A 19,805-nucleotide genomic window follows, 5' to 3' on the forward strand; every position below is an offset into this window, starting at 1 on the left:
GGTACAATCATAGCCTCATTGCGGTCTTGAGCTGCAATGGTGGAAGGCTCAAGCAATCCTCCCGCCTCAGGCTCCTGAGTAGATGAGGCTACAGGTGCGTGCCACCGTGCTTGGCTAATTTATCTTTAATTTTTTGTAGAGGGGGTGGGGTCTTGCTGTATTGCCCAGGCTGATCTTGAACGCCTGGCCTCAAGTTACCATGCTGCCTTGGCCTCCCAAAGTGTTGGGATTACAGGCGTGAGCCACTGCACCCGGCCATTCAGTGTGGATTTCTGAAGAGTGAGGACATTCTGTTGTATAACCAGAATACAAAAATCAAGTTTAGGGAAATTAAAATTATGATACTGTCATATAACCTTAGTCTTTATTCATATTTTACCATGTTATCCTATTAATGTTCTTTATGATAATTTTCCTCTGATTCAGGATACGAGCCAGCATCACATATTGCAGTTAGTTGCCATATCTCTAGTCTTTGTGAATCTGGAGTAGCTGCTGTCTTTCTTTGTCATGACATTGTTATTTTTGAATAGTACAGCTAGTTTTTTTGGAGAATATCCCTCAGTTTGAGTTTGTCCTATTTTTTCTCGTGGTCAGATTCAGGCTGCACATTTTGGCTAGAATACCACAGAGGTAATGTTGTGTTCTCAGTGCATCACTTCAGGAGGTGCGTGGTGATGATTTGTCCCATTACTGATGAGGTTACAGTGGTACCTGTCAAATTTCTCCACTAGAAAGTTACCATTTTCCCCTATGTAATTACTAAGTAATCTGTGGGAGACATTTTGAGTTGGTGTACATATCCTGTTCCTCATTAAACTTTGACCAGCTAGTTTAAACATCCACTTGTTTGTTGTTTTTGTTTTTCTGGGCTGAGATCCTTTGCCTATCTTTTCTACCTTGTTTGCTGCTGTATCCTCAGCATACAGAACAGTGCCTGGCTCTTAGCATGCAGTCCATATATGCATGCCTTTTCAAAATAAATCTTTTGTTTCCAGGCCTCTGTCTATATTCAGGGACAGGACATGTACCCAATGGTGACAGAATATCAAGAAGTCTCTTTGGAGTGTCCGAGCCTCCAGCTCCTGCCTGGGGTAACCACTCTGAAGTGTGAACCTCCACAGCTTCCTCAAGAGAACCCCCAAGAAGTGAGTGGTGAGTGCTAGAGTGAGTTTAGTGAGGACACTGGGAGCTGGCCACTGACACTTGCACAGCCTTCTTGTCCTCAAGTTTGTATACATTGTGAAATGATTACCATAAGCTAACTTACGTATCTCACAGTTACCTTTTATGTGTCTGTGGTAAGAATTCCTAAGATCTACTCTCATGAAATTTCAAATATACAATACATTATTACTATAGTGGCCATTCTGTACATAGGTCTTCAGAGCTTATTCATCTTATAACTGCAAGTTTGTACCCTTTGACCAACATCAAGTTTTATTTTTTTGTCTAACCCTGTATCCGGACAAACTTTTAAAGACCTGCTTTATTTTACACTGTGCTTTTTAAGCTGGTTTATTTAGTATGTATGTGTTGTGGACAAGTACATATAATAGTAAAAGTGAATTGGGGCAAGGCTGTTTTTTTTCCAGCAAACTTTATTCCTTCTAGAAATGAAACAACAGCAATAAAAAGATTCCATAGTGGTCCATTACGGAAGCAAAGAAAAGCAGAGCAAAGAAAAGTGATGTTCTGTTTTATATTTTGGGTTAGAATTACCACATGTACTCTTCATTTGATAATTTTGTACTCTGCCATCTGCCAACTGCCAACTGTGTGACCTAGGCAAGTCATTTAATAGGTCATTCAATTAGTCAACAATTATCTGTTTGATCTCTGTGTGTACTCTGCACTCAGCTGTGATTCTTCTGAGTGTGCCTAGGATTTTGGCAGCAATAATGTGGACCTTCTTGATCATTTTGAGGATTGGAAATAATCTTTTAAAGTAACAGCACAGTGGCTGGCACTGTGCAGTCATCATCGCCATTTTGATTATTGTTGGTTCTTTGGGATAAGTACCTCCTAACAGTTTTTCTAGTTCATGGCTAACATCTCTTCTCTTTTTTTTTTTTTTTTTTAATATCTTTATTTTTCTGTCTCTTTCTTCATCTTCCTTTCTTCTGCTTTCCTGTTTCCCCTCTGTCTCATCTCTCTACTCTCCACATCCTTTCTTTTGCCCGTGTTCTCTCCTTGATCCTTCCTTTATCACCAGCTTCTTCCTCCCCTTTATTTTTATCTATGATTTTTATTTTTTCTTTATGTAAAAGTGAATGACTATAAAACACCTTATGAGTTCATAAATCCCACTCCATTTTTTGGGTGAGAGACCCTAAAGCTGTAGAATTTTAGAATTTCTGACAGAGTGAAAGCAGTTGTGATGCTCTTTCTCACACAGTAAAATCTACATCTTAGTTCTTGAATGTTTCACAAACATAACATTTGGGGGAAAAGGCTGAGTCTCCAAAAAGGGTACCCTGAAGGCTATCATGTCTCATTTAGGACTCTTACCTTCTCCCTCTACAGGGCCTGTTCCCCATGGATCAGCTCATCTCCAGGAAAAAAGCCCCAGAGACAAGGCTGCAGTGCCTGTGTTTAACCCAGTCAGGTCCCAGGTAAGTAGGATGCCCAAGCTTGTAGGAATGTCAGTAGTGGTTTCTCCTTCATTCCATGTTCCTTGCCCTTCTCTTGGCTCACACTCATCATCCCAAGAGCCATTCAGGTGGCATAGTCCCTCTGCCTTCACCTTGTCACAGAATATCACAAAGTGTGTTGCATCATTCAAGGAACTTATATTGATTACATGCCATTGTCTCATTTCATTGTTTAGGAGGCATGTCCAAATCTCAAGGCATGGGAGTGAGGGGTGGAGTGAGGCTCCTGGTTTCAGAAAGTGCTCCACTCATTTGATGTTAAGTAACTGATGTTTTCTCTTTTGAAGTCTCTGGTTTATCTCCCCAGCTTTAGAACAAGGGCCCTTTCTCACACTACTTTATATTCAGCATATATGCAATTAATGCTTGGTGATAATAATGGAAATTCTATATATCCAAGGTAATACTTAACATCTTCTTCACAAAATGGACTCTGGTTTTTGGTTTTTGTTTTTTTTTTTCTTATCAGTGGTTCATTCATTTTCCTAGTCATTCATTTACAAAAAAAATAAATAAATAAGTCTCTCATTTAAGTCCTCTTGCATATTGCTGCCACATCAGTTTCCTCAAGATACTTGCTCAGTCCTCTTCTATGGCTTCTAATTGATTTTTAATTCTATCAGACCCAGTGCCTCCTGTTATTAACAAATACTTCCTGAGAAGAAGTGTCTAGAAAATAAAACCTACTCATGCACATTCTGAAAATCAACATAATTCCCTTAAATGTAATATAATGGTGTAATGTAGAGACAAAAAAGTTACTTATTGTAAAAGTAGCGTTTTAGTAGGTGGGAATTGAACAGTGAGAACACTGGGACACAGGAGGGGAACATCACACACCGGGGCCTGTTGTGGGGTAGGGGGAGGGGAGAGGGATAGCATTAGGAGATATATCTAATGTAAATAACGAGTTAATGGGTGCAGCACACCAACATGGCACATGTGTACATATGTAACAAACCTACACATTGTGCACATGTACCGTAGAACATAAAGTATTAAAAAAAAAAAAAGTAGTGTTTCAAAATGCAAGTGCTTCACGTGATTATAACTAAGGAAATAACATAGTCAGGTGTTTGCACTGAAGTATCATTAGTAAGTTCAAATGAAGGAGGAATAAGAAGATCAGAAGTCCAAGAAAATCAAAGGGCAATGGTGTAGGTGGACAGAGGAATGAAACTAGTATTGAGTCAGATAATACAAGACTAGACAGAGAAAGTGGGGCCCTTAATTAAAGTAGGACATAGATGTTGTAAATTGAATTATGTCCCTCCAAAAGATATGTGAAAATTCTATCCCCAAGTACCTGTGAATGTGACCTGATTTGGAAATAGACTCTGTCTTAGTCCATTTTGTGTTGCTGATAACAGAATTCCTGAGACTGGGTAATTTATTTTAAAAAGAGGTTTATTTAGCTCAAAGTTCTGCAACCTGGGAAGTCCAAGATCATCAGCCTGTCTGGTGAGGATCTCATGCTGCTTTAGCTCATGGCAGAAAATGGAATGATGAAGAATCAAGTGTGTGCAAGGTACCAAACGTTAGAGGCAGCCATCCTTTAAAGAGCCTGCTCTTGGATCTGAGCGAGAGCAAGAATAGAAAGCTTATTCAAAATAACAATAGGCCGGGTGCAGTGACTCTCACCTGTAATCCCAGCACTTTGGGAGGCCATGGCAGGAGGATTGCTTGAGGCCAGGAGTTCAAGACCAGCCTGAGTAACACAGCAAGACCCTGTATTTATTAAAAGAAAGAATAGGCCGGGCACGATGGCTCACGCCTGTAATCCCAACACTTTGGGAGACTGAGGCAGGTGGATCACGAGGTCAGGAGTTCGAGACCAGCCTGGCCAACATGGCAAAACCCTGTCTCTACAAAAATACAAAAAAAAAAATTATCCAGGTGTGGTGGCAGACACCTGTAATCCCAGCTACTCGGGAGGCTGAGGCAGGAGAAGCGCTTGAACCTGGGAGATGGAGGCTGCAGTGAGCTAAGATCATGCCATTGCACTCCAGCCTGGGCAACAAGAGCAAGACTCCATCTCAAAAAATTAAAATAAATTTTAAGAAATAGAGAAATAATAACAAAAATCTTCACAAAACTTGAGAAAGATATAAATGTCCAGGTACAGGAAGATCTGAGAACACTGAACAGAATCATCCCAATTAAGACTACTACAAGGCATATAATAATCAAACTCTCAACTCTCAAGGAAAAAGAGAGGATCTTAAAAACAGCAAGAGAAAAGAAACAAACACTGCACCTCATCTGGCAACAGACTTCTCAATGGCAATCATATAGGCCAGGAGAAAGTGGAATGACGTTTTCAAAGTACTCCAAGAAAAAAACTGACATTCAAGAATATTGTACCCAACAGAATTATCTTTCATTTATGATGGAGAAAGCATTTCCTAGACAAACAAAAGCTGAGAGAGTACACCACCACCAGACACATCTTACAAGAAATGCTAAAGAATTCTTAATCTAAAAGGAAAGAAGACTAATATGCAAAACAAAAACTTTTGAAGGCATAAAAGTCACTGATAAAATTAAGTACATGGACAAACCCAGAATACTTTATTACTATAATAGTAGCATACAATATACTCACAACTGTACTGTGAAGTCCCAAGACATACCTATCAAAAACAATAATAGGACTGGACACAGTGGCTCATGCCTGTAAACCCAGTTCTTTGGGAGGCTGAAGTGGGAGGATCACTTGAGACAAGGAGTTTGAGACCAGCCTGGGCAACATGGTAAGACCCTAACCTGTACCTGGAGACAGGAGACAGAGTAAGACCATATCTTTAAAACAAAACAAACAATAATAGCTAGCAACCTGTCAAGAGAGAGGTAATATAAAGATATAAATTGAGACAGCAAAAAGTCAAAATCTAGAGGAATGGAATTAAAGCATATAATTTTTTTCTGTGTGTTTCTGCCTTTGTTTCTACTCTTGTGTTTGGGATCTAAGATAAGTTGTCATCTCTTTAAAATAACTTATTATATCTAAAGGTCTTCTTTGTAAGCCTCATGATAACCACAATGCAAAAACCTATAATAAACACACTAAAAATAGCCACAAATGAAGGCATACTATAAGAGAAAATCACTTAGCCACAGAGGGTTTTTATTGTTGTCATCGTTGTTGTTGTTTGAGATAGGGTCTTGCTTTCACTGAGGCTGGAGTGCAGTGGTATCATCTCAGCTCACTGCAACCTCTGTCTCCCAAGCTCAAGTGATCCTTCTACCTCAGCCTTCCAAGTAGCTGGGACCACAGGTGTGTGCCACCATGCCTGGATAATTCTTTGTATTTTTTATATACCTGGGTTTTTGCCATGTTGCCCAGGATGGCCTTGAACTTCTGGCCTCAAGCAGTCTGCCCACCTTGACCCCACAAAGTGCTGGGATTACAGGCATGAGACACCGTGCCCGGCTGTATATAACAATTATAAATACCTATGCATGTAACACCAGAGCTCCCCAGTATATAAAGAAAACATTAATCTAAAAGGAGAGCTAGACTGCGATACAATAATAGTAGGAGATTTTAATGACCCCATTCTCAGTAACTGACACATCATCCAGACAGAAAGTCAACAAAGAAACAGTGGAATTAAACTACATACTAGATCTAATAAACCTAACTGATATTTACTGAACATATCACTCAACTGCTACAGAATGCACATTTTTTTCATCAGCACGTGGAACATTCTTAAGAGTAAACCATATCTTAGGCCACAAGCAAATCTGAACAAATTTTTTAAAACTATAAATCATATCAAGTATCTTTTCTAATCGCAGTGGAATAAAACTAGAAAGCAATAACAAGAAAAACCTTGGAAACTACACAAATGCATGGAAATTAAATAGCATGCTTCTGAACAACTAATTTGTCAGGGAAGAAATTAAAAAGGAAATCTAAAAATGTCTTGAATCTAATGAAAATAGAAAATGTGACATATCAAAATTTGTGGGATACAGCAAAAGCAGTACTAAGAAGGAAATTTATAGCAATAAACACCTATATTAAAAAAGTAAAAATACATCAAATGAACAACCTAATGATACACCTCAAGGAACTAGAAGAGCAACAACTGACCAAACCCAAAATTAGTAGAAGGAAACAAATAATAAAGATTAGAGCAGAAATAACTGAAATTGAGACCAAAAAAAAACAAAAAAAACAAACAAAACCAGAAGAACAGTGAAACAAGAAGTTGGATTTTTCGAAAAGGTAAACAAAATCAAGCCTTTAGCTAGACAAACAAAAAAGGAGAAGACCCAAATGAATAAAATCAGAAATGAAAAAGACGTAACAGCTGAGACCTCAGAAATACAAAGAACTCTTAGAGACTATTATGAACAACTATATGACAATAAATTTGAAAACCTAGAAGAAATGGATAAATTCCTAGATACATGCCAACTACTAAGATTGGACGATGAAGAAATAGAAAACCTCAGCAAACCAATAACAAGTAACGAGATAGAATCTGTAACAAAAAGTTTTCAAAGAAAACTTTTTCAAAGAAAAGCCCAGGACCTGTTGGCTTCCCTGCCGAATTCTAAACATTTAAAAAAGAACTGATACCAATCCTATTCGAACTCTTCCAAAAAAAAGAAAAAATGAAGAAGAGTTACTACTTCCAAATTCATTCTAGGAGGCCAGGATTACCCTGATACTAAAACCAGACTAGGATACAAGATAAAAAGAAAACTACAGACCAATATCACTGATGAGCAAAGGTGCAGAAATTCTCAGTGAAACACAAGCAAACTGAATTCAACAACACATTAAAAAGATCATTCACCATGATCAAGTGGGATTCACTCCAGGGATGCAAGGATGATTCAACATATGCCAATCAATAAATGTGATATATCACATTAATATCAGGAACAAAAACCATATTATTATTTCAATAGATGTTGAAAAGCATTTGATAAAATTCATTGCTTTTTGATAAAAACCCTTGTCAAAATTGGTATAAAAGGAACATACGTCAAAATTAGGGCCATATGTGACAAACCCACAGCTAACATGAAACCGAAGGCCTTTTCTCTAAGGACTGGAACAAGACAAGGATGCCCACTTTTACCACTGTTGTTCAACATAATACCCAAAGTCTTGGCCAGAGCAATTACACAAGAGAAAGAAATAAATGGCATCCAAACTGGATAGCAAAAAGTCAGGTTAGTCTGTTTGCAGATGATATAATCTTATACCTAGAAAAACCTGAAGACTACACCAAAAAAAACTGTTAGTGCTAATAAACAAACTAAGTAAAGTTGCAGGATAAAAAATCAACATTCAAAAATTAGTAGCATTTATATACTCCAATAGTGAGCAATCTGAAATAGAAATCAAGAAAATAATCGCATTTACAATAGCTACAAAAAATGTAAAATACTTAGGGAATTTAAATACTAAAAATTTAAACACCAAATTAAGTTAAATTTAGTGTTTAAATTCCCTAGGTATTTAATACTTTTTAGTATTTTATAATTTATAATTTAGTATTTAAATACTAAAGAAGTGAAAGACATATAAGGAAAACTAAAACTCTTATGGAACAAATTGAAGAGAACACAAAAACAATGGAAAGATATTTCATGCTCGTGGATTGGAAGAATTTATATTGTTAAAATAATATAAATTATTAGAATTTATATTATTAAAATTATTTCCCAAAACAATTTACAGATTCAGTGTAATCACTATCAAAATACCAATGACATTCTTCACAAAAATCAGAAAAAAAATTCATGTGGTAAGCCCTGAATCTAATGACTCGTATTCTTATAAGAAGTCCATATTTGCAAATTTACCAAGGGGTTGAAAAAAAAAAGAAAGAAAAATGCCCAAGTGAAAACACACACAGGGAGAATGCCATGTAATGACTGAGGCAAAGATTTGTGTAACACATCTGCAAGCCAAGGAACACCAAGAATTACTAACAAACACTAAAAACTTGGAGAGAGACATGGAAAATTATCTCATAGAACTTTTTTTTCTTTTCTTTTCTTTTCTTTTCTTTTTTTTTTTTTTTTTTGAGACAGTCTTGCTCTGTTGCCAGGCTGGAGTGCAGTGGCGTGATCTCAGCTCACTGCAACCTCTGACTCCCTGGTTCAAGCGATTCTCCTGCCTCAGCCTCTAAAATAGCTGAGATTAAAGGCACGCACCACCACGCCCAGCTAATTTTTGTATTTTTAGTAGAGACAGGGTTTCACCATGTTGGCCAGGATGGTCTTATCTCCTGACCTAGTGATCCGCCCACCTTGGCCTCGCAAAGTGCTGGGATTACAGGCATGAACCACCGCACCCGGCCTCCCATAGATCTCTCAAAGATAACATGGCCCTGCTGATATATTGATTTTGGATTTCTAGCCTCCAGAGCCATGAGAGAATATAATTCTGTTGTTTTCTGCTATTGAGGTTGTGGTACTTTGTTACGAGAGCCGTAGGAAAGCAATATAAGTTACAAAACAAATTGTGGGCAGATAAAAAGGGAGAAAATAAGGAGATGTGATATTACAGATATACTTTATTGTGTTTCACTTTATTGTGCTTTGCAGTATTGAAAGTTTGTGATGACTGTGTGGAACAAGTCTGTCAGCACCATTTTTTCTAACAGCATGTGCTCACTTTGTGTCTGTATGTCACATTTTGGTAATTCTTGCAGTGTTTCAAACTTTATTTTTATATCTGTCATGGTGATCTGTGATCAGTTATTTTTGATGTTGCTATTGAATTTGTTTTGGTGTGTCACAAACCATGCCCATTTAAGATGGCAAACCTAATAGATAAACATTGCATGTGTCCTGACTGCTCCATTGACCAGCTGTTCCCCCATCTCTTTTCCTTTCCTTGGTCCTTGCTATGTCCTGAGACACAATAATATTGAAATGAAACCATTTATAATAATACTTCTACAGTGACCTCTATATGTTCAAGTGAAAAGAAGAGTCACATGTCTCTCAGTTAGTTAAATCAAAAGCTAGAAGTGATTAAGCATAGTAAGGAAGGCATGTTGAAAGCTGAGATAGGCCAAAAGCTAGGAGGCCTCTTGTGCCAAACAGGCAAGTTGTGAATGCAAAGGAAATGTTCTTGAAGGAAATGAAAAGTGCTGGTGAGTATACAGATGATAAGAAAGCAAAAAGCTTTTCGCTGATATGGAAAAAGTTTGAGTGGTTTGAATAGAAGATCACACCAGACGCAGCATTGCCTTAAGCCAAAGGCTAATCCGGAGCACATCTCTTACTCTCTTCAATTCTGTGAAGGCTGAGGGAGGTGAGGAAGCTATAGAGGAAGAATTGGAAGCTAGCAGAGGTTGGTTCATGAGGTGTAAGGAAGAAGCCGTCTCCATAAAATGCATCAGCAACAAGTGCTGATGTAGATGCTGCAGCAGGTTATTCAAATCTAGCTAAAATCACTAATGAGGTGGCTACACTAAACAACAGATTTTCAATGTAGATGAAACAACCTTATATTGGAATAAGATGCCATCTAAGACTTTGATTGCTAGAGAGGAGAAGTCAATGCCTGGCTTCAGAGCTTCAAAGGACAGGCTGACTTGTTACGGGCTTATGCAGTTGGTGACTTTAAAGTTGAAGCCAGTGCTCATTTATCATTCTGAAAATCCTAGGGTCCATAAGAATTAGGCTAAACCTACTCTGCCTGTGCTCTAGAAATGGAACAACAAAGCCTGGATGATAGCACATCTGTTTACAGCATAGTTTACTGAATATTTTAAGCCTACTCATGAGACATAGTACTAAAAAAAAAAATTCTTTGAAAATATTACTGCTTATTCACAGAGCACCTAGTCACATAAGAGCTCTGAAGGACAGGTACAAGGAAAATTAATGTTTTCAAGCCTTCCAGTACAATACACATTCTGTAACCCATGGATCAAGGAGTAATTTTGACTTTCAAGTCTTATTTTTTGAGAAATACATTTTGTAAGGCTATAGCTGCCATAGATAGTGATTCCATAGATAGTGATGGATCTGGGCAAAGTAAATTAAAAACCTTCTGGAAAGGATTCATCATTCTAGATGCCAGTAAGAACATTTGTGATTCAAAGGAGGAGGTAAAAATACCAACATTAACAGGAGTTTGGAAGAAATTGGTTCCAACACTCTTGGTTGTCTTTGAGAGGTTTAGGACTTCAGTGGATAATGTAGCTGCAGATGTGGTGGAAAGGACTGGTATTAGAAGTGGAACCTGAAGATGTGACTGAATTGCTACCATCTCATGATAAAATTTGAACAGATAAGTTACTTCTTATGGATGAGCAAAGAAAATGGTTTGAAATTGAATCTATTCCTGGTGAAGCATTGTTGAAATGACAACAAAGGATTTAGAATATTAAATAAACTTAGTTGATAAAGCAGCAGCAGGTTTGAGATGATTGACTACAATTTTGAAAGATGTTCTACTGTGGGTAAAATGCTATCAAACAACATTGCATGCTACACAGAAATCTTTTGTGAAAGGAAGAGTCAATCAAGGTGGCCAATGTTACTGTTTTATTATAAGAAATTGCCACAGCCACTGAAACCTTCAGCAACCACCACACTGGTCAGCAGCCTCCAACATCGCAGGAAGGCCCTCTACCAGCAAAAAGATTACAACTCTCTGAAGGCTCAGATGCTTATTAGCATTTTTTAGCAATAAAGTATTTTTAAATTAAGATATATACCTTTTTTAGATATAATGCTTATCTACAATTAATAGACTACATAGTATAGTGTAAACATAATTTTCACATGCACTCGAAAGCCAAGAAATTTATGTGGCTTGCTTTATTGTGGCTGTCTGGACCTGCAGTATCTCTGAGGTATGCCTATGTTTAAATGAGGTGGGCTTTGCCTTTTATTATCAAAATAATTATCTGTTTGTAGTTTGGGATACGGTGATGATGAGTTAAAGAGAAAATATCTTCTGTCTTGAAACCCCTCCTTATCAGAACAGACATTCATTCTGTAAAAGACTGGCACTGTATCCTTTTTCAGGCAACAAGAAAGAGAAAGTAGATTGGAAAATGAGAGAAAATCAAGAGGTTAATGAAACCATGTGGTAGCCCTTTGGAACAGTGTCAGAGAGATAGAAAATCTCAGACAGTTTCCAAAATAAATAATTTCAGTGTGTGATTTTTCTAGCCTAAATATCATTACTAGCTTTGAAATGTTTTTAAACAATTTTTGTTCATGAAATTTAGTGAGATTTCTGCATTTACGTTAGATTCCAAGTCTGTTTAAAGGAGTCTGAAAACTCCATTATGTATTTGTAGTCAGTTTAATTGTGTTTGTTATAACTGCAATATTATATTGAAGTGCTGTTCAACCAAATACATAGAAAATGCTGTAAAACTGTGTAGAGCAATCTAAGTGAGTCAACTTTTGTGACAATGTCTTTATGTAAGCTTCCTTCTCTAACTTTCCTGAATCACTGATTTTTTTTTCAGTATCATCCTATAAAAACTCTTAGGATGCCTATGTTTCAGTGCAGCTGATTTATATTGATTGTAGGTTTGATTCAGGAGGACACTCAAAAGTCCTACAGGATGTGGAAGAATTCTTTGTAGTGTGGGACTGTCCCACATATTGCAAGATGCCTAACATCTCTGGCCTCACCCTCCGAATGGCATTGGCTTGGAGTGGTGGTGGACTTCATTGTTATAACCAGAAAGATTCCCACAAATTTACTTAATGCCCTGAGGGGCTGGAACTACTGGTCTGCAGTGTGGTATTCAACACCCTTCACAACTGGATTCCGTAACCATGTGAAAACAAAGAGGCTATTTTCTTTTTTTGACTTTTTAGACATTGGTGAAGACTGAGGAAGAAACAGCCCAGGCCCTTGCTACAGAGAAGTGGCCACATCTGAGTCTGGCTCGGAGGAACCTCTGTGGGAACTCAGCTCAGAAGACAGTTACAAGCCTCAGTCTGATGAGTAAGGCCAGGCCTCTGACTGGACCCCTGTATGGACTCTCATTTTCCCTTCACTCACCCCGGCTTGGCCCTTGGGAGCCCATGTTTCCTTCCACAACCTTCCATTCCCTTCTTCTAGCCTGTGCCTCCAGACTTTTCCTAGGCCTTATCACTTTGCATCCTTCCCAATCACATTTTCTTCTGTTGCTAATCAGCTTACTGATTCTTGTGGTTATCTTCTCTGATCATCCCTCCCAGTTCCCTGTTTCCTTCAGTGACTCCTTTGTATCCTTTTCCCCTTTTTTCTTCCCTATCAAGGATTCCATATAACTTGTCTTTCAGATATCCCTTCATACTTGGAAGCCCCATGAACACCTCTGTCTGATCTTGTCTTTACCTCAGAGGAGGTCGTCTTCACTCTCTAAGAACACTACAGTTCATGTTTATTTTACTTTTTTAGGTTTTTTTAGAGATGGGGTCTCACTCTGTTGCCCATGCTGGAGCATAGTGGCATGATGATAGTTCACTGCAGCCTCAAACTCCTGGGCTCAAGCGGTCCTCACACCTCAGCCTTCTAAACAGCTGGGGCTACACCCAGGTAATTTTTTGTAGACACCGAGGCTTGCTATGTTGCCCAGGCTGGTCTTGAACTCCTGGCCTGAAGCAGTCCTCCCACCTCAGCCTCCCAAAGCACCCAGCCTCATTTTCTTGAAATGTGCTCTGCCCTGTTGGGATCTCTGTCCAGCTGGGCTTTGTTGCCTTAATTAACCTTTCTTACCATTTTCCCATACCATGCCACATTTTGTAGGATTGCTGAAACTGTGCACCCTTGAAACACCAATATGATTTTTTGTTTGTTTGATTTGGAACATCTGTTCCCTACCTTGGAAGTTGTTTTTTTTCAAAATTCACAGAACTGATGACATTTAAATCATTAATACTATATTTTAGCTGAAGAAATTGTAACTAAAGATACATTGTTTAATGCAAAGCAAGAAACTTCTGAAGAAATGGAACAAAGTGGAGAAGCCTCAGGAAAGCCCAATAGGTGAGTGTCCATGGTCCTCAGTGAATCAAATCCTACAGATACAAGAAACTGGAGTGGAATCAGAGAAACCAATTGGTCAAAAGCCTGCTTCCCTGGAATAAGATATGATGACTGCCACTCACTTCTGTGGTCATAAGAGATCCATGCCAAGAAAGTGACCTATTCAAAATGTTCAATATGCAATAAATATACAAAACCTTCAGTTGACACTCAGTTGCCTCCAAGAAGCCTATCCTCATCCAGTCTGTCCTTGATTACCCTTCCCTGGGCTCCCTTACATTTCTATAGAGCTATAGAGAAGCCAGAAGGCAGATAATTTAACAAGAGTGAGGGCTACAGATGAAGCTGCCATGACAGTTAAGAAAGAAATGTCAGAGCAGAAGAGGACAAGCAGGGTACAGCTTGAGCATTCCAAATCTGAAATGTTCCAAAATCTGAACTGTTTTGAGCACCAGCATGATGCTCAAAGGAAATGCTCATTGGAGCGTTTTGGATTTCGGATCTTTGGTTAGGGATGCCCAACTGGTATAATGCAGATATTCCAAAATCTGAAAAAATCCAAAATTCAAAAATTTTCTGGCCCCAAGCATTTCAGATAAGGGAAAATTAACCTATATTTTCAACCGCCATTAGACCTGAACAAGGTATAGGTCAAAAGGAAAGTTAGCTGATGAAGTGGAAATGAATGACAGTGGTGGGCACTTCATAAGTGCCCAACATTCCGAGGCTTCTCAGGATTGCAGAAAGAGAGGGAGCAAATCACAAGCAGAGGGTTGGCTTCTGGTGAGGCCATTTGGTCCTCAGAGACTTGAGAAAAGAGAGAGGAAGCAAAGTGGGATACTTACCTAAAGAGCGGAGAAGGGGGTATGAACTTTCCTTATTGACATTTGTTCAACTTGGAGAAACTGGGAGCTAAATCTCAGCTAAAGTAGAAATGTCTTAAAGCTTAAGAAGAGAAGTGAAATTTTGCATTAAGATTAGTGAAGATTGAGCCAGCCTCCGCTAAAGGAAGAGAAATGATGTTCAGTAACTTAGAGCAGAGTTATACAACTGGAGCATAGGAATCTGTTGTTGTGTCTATGAGGTACATTTATTATCAGGCAACTATCAGGTAATTCACAGTGCCTATAAGAATAAAGATATCTTGTTCATATAACAAAAAGTCTGAAGGTAGGCTATTTCAGGTTTGGTGCAATAGCTTAACCATGGTATCAAAGGTCTAGCCCCCTGCCCTCCTTCTAGTCCCCCTCCCTCACCTCCACCCCCCTTTCTTAGCTCACTCTGTTTTCCCATTTCTCACTCCCATTTCCTTCCCTCACAATATTGGGCTTAATGCACTGCAGCTATTAGAGTTTAGATGTCAACAGTAGAAAGACTCAGTGTGATCAAGGAATGCACATATCTAAAAATTAAAAAGTTTGTGTAAAATAATACTTTTCAGCCAGGCGCAGTGGCTCACACTTGTAATCCCAGCACTTTGGGAGGCCAAGGTGAGTGGATCACGAGGTCAGGAGTTCGAGACCAGCCTGGCCAACACAGTGAAACCCTGTCTCTACTAAAAATACAAAAATTAGCTGGGCATGGTGGCACGTGCCTGTAGTCCCAGCTACTTGGAAGGCTGAGGCAGGAGAATCGCTTGAACCTGGGAGGCGGAGGTGGCAGTGAGCTGAAATCATGCCACTGCACTCCAGCCTGGGTGACAGAGCTAGAGCTAGACTCTGTCTCAAAACAAAACAAAAAAACACAACTTTTCATCTTTGTAACTTTAGCTTACTTCCTTGTAAACCCCATAAAAATCAGTCCAAGTGCAGTGAGTTGAGAGTTGAGTTTCATTTGTTCTTCCCCAGAGTAGTATGTCCATCAGATGAATATAGAACTAGCAGGGGCTAAGTCCTTCCATATTCAGAAATTCTGTGAGAGGTGTGAGGAGACCTGGTAAACAACCTTTTTTTCGTGTTCAGGTTCAGAACCAATTGACAGGGTCGCAGGAGTAAAATAGATGGTTCTGGAAACCTCAGTTTCTTACTGACAGAAGTTAGACCGGATAAAAACGGCTTAAAGGCAGAGCTAAATAGGCTTGTACTGGCAGAGGAGGAGTGTAGCAGATGTCCCTCTGCATAGGTCTTCTCAGTGCAACTTGGGGCACCAAGGAGCATGGGATGTCTGCATCCTGCTCCTAAAGAGGACAGAGAGAGGGGTGTACCAAGGATACCCAGTTCTTTCTCCCAGGCTCAAGAGTTAGTTCCATCCTGAGGAGTGAGTAAGAGGTAGAGGCTAGAAATGTTCAATCTAGCCAAAGTCCTTCCCATGGAAACAAAAGAGAAGTAAGTAAGTATCTCCTCCCCACCCCAAGCCACGAAAGATTTAAGCTTCAGCAGATTTATCATGTGTGAGAGAATATGATTGAGGATTTTTATAACATGTTCTTTTTTTCTTTCCCAGAGAGTGTGCACCCCAGATTCCTTGTAGTACTCCTATCCCTGCTGAAAGGACAGTTACACATTTGAACACTCTGAAGGACCGTCACCCAGGTGATTTGTGGGCCCGGATGCACATCTCATCCTTGGAATATGCTGCAGGAGACATTACCCGAAAAGGGAGAAGAAAAGACAAAGCTCGAGTGAGTGAACTGCTCCAAGGTCTCTCATTCTCTGGTGACTCAGATGTGGAAAAAGATAATGAGCCTGAGATCCAGCCTGCTCAAAAGAAGTTAAAGGTGTCTTGTTTCCCAGAAAAGAGTTGGACCAAAAGAGACATTAAACCCAACTTTCCAAGCTGGTCAGCACTGGATTCTGGACTTTTGAATCTCAAGAGTGAAAAGTTGAACCCAGTAGAGCTTTTTGAATTATTTTTTGATGATGAAACATTCAACTTAATTGTCAATGAAACCAATAATTATGCTTCTCAGAAAAATGTCAGCTTGGAAGTCACAGTTCAGGAAATGAGGTGTGTGTTTGGTGTCCTACTTTTGAGTGGATTTATGAGGCATCCTAGAAGGGGAATGTATTGGGAAATCTCTGACACCAATCAGAACCTGGTTAGAGATGCAATCAGAAGGGACAGATTTGAATTGATTTTCTCAAACCTGCACTTTGCAGATAATGGCCACCTAGATCAAAAAGATAAGTTTACAAAGTTGAGACCTCTCATAAAACAAATGAATAAAAATTTCCTCTTGTATGCTCCCCTGGAAGAATACTATTGCTTTGATAAGTCAATGTGTGAATGCTTTGATAGTGACCAATTCCTGAATGGAAAGCCTGTTAGAATTGGATATAAAATTTGGTGTGGTACAACCACACAGGGTTATCTGGTTTGGTTTGAGCCCTATCAAGAACAATCAACTATGAAGGTAGATGAGGATCCTGACCTTGGATTAGGTGGAAATCTAGTAATGAACTTCGCTGATGTTCTTTTAGAGAGAGGTCAGTATCCCTATCACCTGTGTTTTGATAGCTTCTTTACAAGTATCAAATTGTTGTCAGCCTTGAAGAAGAAGGGGGTGAGGGCAACAGGAACAATTCGTGAGAACAGGACCGAAAAATGTCCCCTTATGAATGTAGAACATATGAAAAAAATGAAGAGAGGGTATTTTGATTTCCAAGTAGAAGAAAACAATGAGATAATTTTGTGTCGTTGGTATGGGGATGGCATTATCAGTCTGTGCTCCAATGCTGTGGGCATAGAACCAGTCAATGAGATAAGTTGTCGTGATGCTGATGAAGAAATCCCTCAGATAAGTCAACCATCCATAGTAAAAGTGTATGATGAATGCAAGGAAGGTGTAGCTAAAATGGATCAAATTATTTCAAAGTATAGGGTGAGGATAAGAAGCAAGAAATGGTACTCAATTTTGGTTAGCTACATGATTGATGTAGCCATGAACAATGCATGGCAACTACACAGAGCCTGTAACCCAGGTGCTTCTCTAGACCCCTTGGATTTTCGGAGATTTGTTGCACATTTCTACTTGGAACACAATGCTGATCTGTCAGATTAAGGCACATAAAATGGACATAGTGCAGACATTAATAAGACATAGAAAAATAATAATTGTACATGCTGTTGTACCCTCCCGAAGTAAATCTGATATATGTAATGAAGTTATTAAATAATTAATACTTTTAAAAATCAGACATTTATATAGAGTTTCAAGGACTATTGTAACAATGTTAAAAATTATCTGTGAAAATGTTGAACTGTAGTACCTTTCTCTATGTCAAATTTTGTGTCAGACATGGGAAATCTTTTATTTGTTCAATTGACTATTTTGTGCGTTCATTTAGTTAGTTTTTGAGACACAGTCTCGCTCTGTGGCCAGGCTGGAGTGCAGTGACACGATCTTGGCTCACTGCAACCTCTGACATCCTGGTTCAAGCAATTCTCCTGCCTCAGCCTCCCGAGTAGCTGGGATTACAGGCACGTGCTGCTATGCCCAGCTAACTTTTGTATTTTTAGTAGAGACGGGGTTTCGCCATGTTGGCCAGGATGGTCTCGATCTCCTGACCTCGTGATCTACCCACCTTGGCCTCCCAAAGTGCTGGGATTACAGGCGTGAGCCACCATGCCCGGCTATTTTGTGCATTTAAAGAATGAAATCCTACCTCTTAAAAAAAATTCCCTGAAGATGGCCATTTTTAAGATGCAAGCAATGTCATAGTAACTGTAGAATGATGCTGACTCCATAGTTCAAACTAGTGACACAGCTTATGAAGTAAGAATGGTCTAAACAAAACATAGGTGGTAAGAGACTAAAAACTTTAGCATTGGTGTAAAACTGGATTTGATTTTGTGTAAGTGAGAAGGGTCAGGCATGGATGTTGAAGGAGAATGCTATAAAGGAAAAACCAGAGGTGAAGCAGTGCCTTTGAATATTGAAATGATAGGTGTATCCTGTGGTGACGGTGTGAGTTGGCAGCAGAAGTCAAGAGAGTAAAGAGAATCAAGGAAACATGAAGCAAATCAGGATAATAAGTAACCAGGAGAGTTAAGGAAAAGATAGGCATAAAGTCAACATAAAGACCATGTTGAAATCCCCTGATTAGATGTCTAGGCTTAAGGTCATCAGTGATAGGTAACTGAAGGAGAAACACTTGGAAAAGTGAATGATACGGACTGTGACTCCTTAGTGTTGAAGTCTAGTATTGGTGGATTAGTCTGGAGGGTAGAGAAGACAGGCTCCACCTCATTTCTGTGGGCTCTAGCCACAACAGCTCCTTGCCTTTCTTTCATATCCTAATATTTACAGTCCCTTCCCTGGCTGGAAGGCAAGTGGTCAGGTTTGAATTCTTTCAACAGGTATGTTTATTATGTGGATGACTGGTAAAAGTGTAAGTCATGCGTAATGTCACAGATTCACCTATTCCATGCAAGATGTTCAAAGAAAATATAAGTTCATTACTTCCTGTAATTGATCTGATATTCTTTGTGAAATACATCACCAGGGTGGGTTGGTTTCTACTTTTAAATGATGAAGTGTCTGGTTAAGTACCTACCCACAAAAGGGTATTAATAGAGTGCAGGTTTTAGTTAAATGATGAGTAAGTGGTGCAGATAGTAATTGCTAATATAGGCAGGAAATAGTTACAGAATAACTTCTTATTTCACTTTCATGTCTGCCCTGATGTTTAGAGCCCTCTAGCCATCCCCACTTGGCAGTTGTCAAAGGCTGCACTTTATATCTCCCACATTCTAAATCTGCTTTTCTCTTCTCCAGGGTTCCATAATTATGTAAATAATACCACTGACCACCCAGGTATCAAACAAGACACCTAAATGTTACCTGTCACCCTCTTCTGCCACTCATCTCTAATACCTCTTGAATCTATTCACACCATTTAACCTCTTTGCCATCATTCAGACCACAGTTCTGTGATGTTGCTTGACTGCTCACCAAACCCTTCCTTGACCCTCCCCCTCCCCAAACCTGTCTCCAAACAATGACTGTGAAAGTTCTGAAGAGCAGATCTGAGCATCAGCTATGCAGAAGATAGAAACAGTATGTTATGAAAAAGCATAAATAGTGGACTGTATGTGGGTCTTGGCACCAGAAAGTCTTTGAATTTCAGCCATGTAACCTTGGGCAGATTAACTTTCTGAGCCTAACCCACACTCTCCATGGTGCTCAATATACCACTCTACAGTTGAGAAGTAAATGTGGAGCC

At 39.1% G+C, this 19,805-nt stretch overlaps 1 protein-coding gene across 3 annotated transcripts in view; it reads left to right on the forward strand.

Moving 5' to 3' along the window:
- Positions 1-19,051, forward strand: part of PGBD1 (piggyBac transposable element derived 1) — a 32,688-nt gene extending 13,637 nt beyond the window's left edge. For all 3 annotated transcript variants that reach the window (XM_073005763.1, XM_007973353.3, XM_007973354.3), the window contains 5 exons: positions 999-1,155; positions 2,527-2,615; positions 12,486-12,615; positions 13,545-13,641; positions 16,084-19,051. In XM_073005763.1, the coding sequence (XP_072861864.1) occupies positions 999-1,155; positions 2,527-2,615; positions 12,486-12,615; positions 13,545-13,641; positions 16,084-17,641 (2,031 nt within the window). In that variant the 3' untranslated portion in view covers positions 17,642-19,051. The remainder of the gene's footprint in view (positions 1-998; positions 1,156-2,526; positions 2,616-12,485; positions 12,616-13,544; positions 13,642-16,083) is intronic.
- The last annotated feature ends 754 nt before the right edge of the window (positions 19,052-19,805 follow it).

This window comes from Chlorocebus sabaeus, chromosome 17 (genome assembly GCF_047675955.1).
Source record: "Chlorocebus sabaeus isolate Y175 chromosome 17, mChlSab1.0.hap1, whole genome shotgun sequence".
Classification (NCBI taxonomy): domain Eukaryota; kingdom Metazoa; phylum Chordata; class Mammalia; order Primates; family Cercopithecidae; genus Chlorocebus; species Chlorocebus sabaeus.